This window comes from Salvelinus fontinalis, chromosome 3, assembly GCF_029448725.1.
Source record: "Salvelinus fontinalis isolate EN_2023a chromosome 3, ASM2944872v1, whole genome shotgun sequence".
NCBI classification, from domain to species: Eukaryota; Metazoa; Chordata; class Actinopteri; order Salmoniformes; family Salmonidae; genus Salvelinus; species Salvelinus fontinalis.
The window spans coordinates 73,287,928-73,289,296 of record NC_074667.1 but is presented as its reverse complement, the minus strand read 5'-3'; the positions used below and the strand labels follow the sequence as shown (position 1 = coordinate 73,289,296).

The 1,369-nt window shown below is 55.5% G+C and overlaps 1 protein-coding gene across 1 annotated transcript; it reads left to right on the top strand.

Moving 5' to 3' along the window:
* Positions 1-359: 359 nt before the first annotated feature.
* On the top strand, positions 360-1,157 carry LOC129834931 (nerve growth factor-like). Its single transcript, XM_055900304.1, has one exon. It carries the CDS (start codon positions 369-371, stop codon positions 981-983), a length of 615 nt encoding a protein of 204 aa, XP_055756279.1. The 5' UTR covers positions 360-368; the 3' UTR covers positions 984-1,157.
* The last annotated feature ends 212 nt before the right edge of the window (positions 1,158-1,369 follow it).

Below are 1,369 nucleotides of genomic sequence, written 5' to 3'. Positions count from 1 at the left end.
GTGTGTGTGTGTGTGTGTATATTTGATCCCTAATGTTCACGTTTGTGTATATTTGATCCCTAATGGTGACGTTTGTGTATATTTGATCCCTAATGCTGACGTTTGTGTGCGTTTTTGATCCCAATGTTAACATTTGTGTGTGTTTGATCCCAATGTTAACATTTGTGTGTGTTTGATTGCTAATGTTGACGTTTGTGTATATTTGATCCATAATGTTGGTGTTTGTGTATATTTGATCCCTAATGTTGGTGTTTGTGTGTGTTTAATCCCAATGTTGTTGTTTGTGTGTTTTTGATCCCTAATGTTGGTGTGTGTGTTTGATTCCTAATGTTGGTGTGTGTGTTTAATCCCGCCAGGTGTGTGTGTCCATGAGGTCGTCCATGCTGGTCTTGATCCTCGTGGTCAGTGCCCAGGCCGTGTGCACCATGGGAGGAAACTTCTGCCCCCCGGCTTCCACTCAGCAGCAGGGCCCTGCCCCTAACAGGACTCCTGACTCTGCCCCCACCGTGGACCCCAAACTCTTCACCAAGCGACGCTACCGCTCGCCCCGCGTTCTCTTCAGTGCGCAGCCGCCCGACACGGAGCCCACAGGACGCCAGGGGTCAGGGGCCAGCAGGGCAAGGCGCATGGTAGGTCAGCCACAGCACCGGGGGGTGTACTCTGTGTGTGAGAGTGTCAGCAACTGGGTGGGCAACAAGACCAAGGCCACAGATATATCTGGCAATGAGGTGGAGGTGCTCCCGGATGTCAACATTAACAACGTAAAAAAAAAGCAGTATTTCTTTGAGACCACGTGCCGTGGCCCCCGGGCGGGCAGCTCTGGCTGCCTGGGCATCGACGGGCGACACTGGAACTCCTACTGCACCAACTCGCACACCTTCGTGCGGGCGCTGACTTCCTTCAAGGACCTGGTGGCCTGGAGACTGATCCGCATCGACGTGGCCTGTGTGTGTGTGCTCAGCCGAAAGTCCTGGCGACAGTGATCGTACTGTAATCACTGGCCCTGTAGTCACTGCAGTACTGACCGATAGGACCACATGGCACTGTTATGAAGTCACTGCAATACTGCAGTTCCACCCCCCCCCCACTGGAGCACTGCAATTCCACCCTCCACCCCACTGGAGCACTGCAATTCCACCCCCCACTGGAGCACTGCAGTTCCACCCCCCACCCCCCTGGAGCACTGCAGTTCCCCCCCCCCCCCCCCATCCCACCGGAGTACTGCAGTTCCAATCCCCCCCCCATCCCACCGGAGTACTGCAGTTCCAACCCCCACCATCCCACTGGAGCACTGCAGTTCCCCCCCCCATCCCACCGGAGTACTGCAGTTCCAACCCCCCCCCCCACCCCCCACCCCACTGGAGTACTG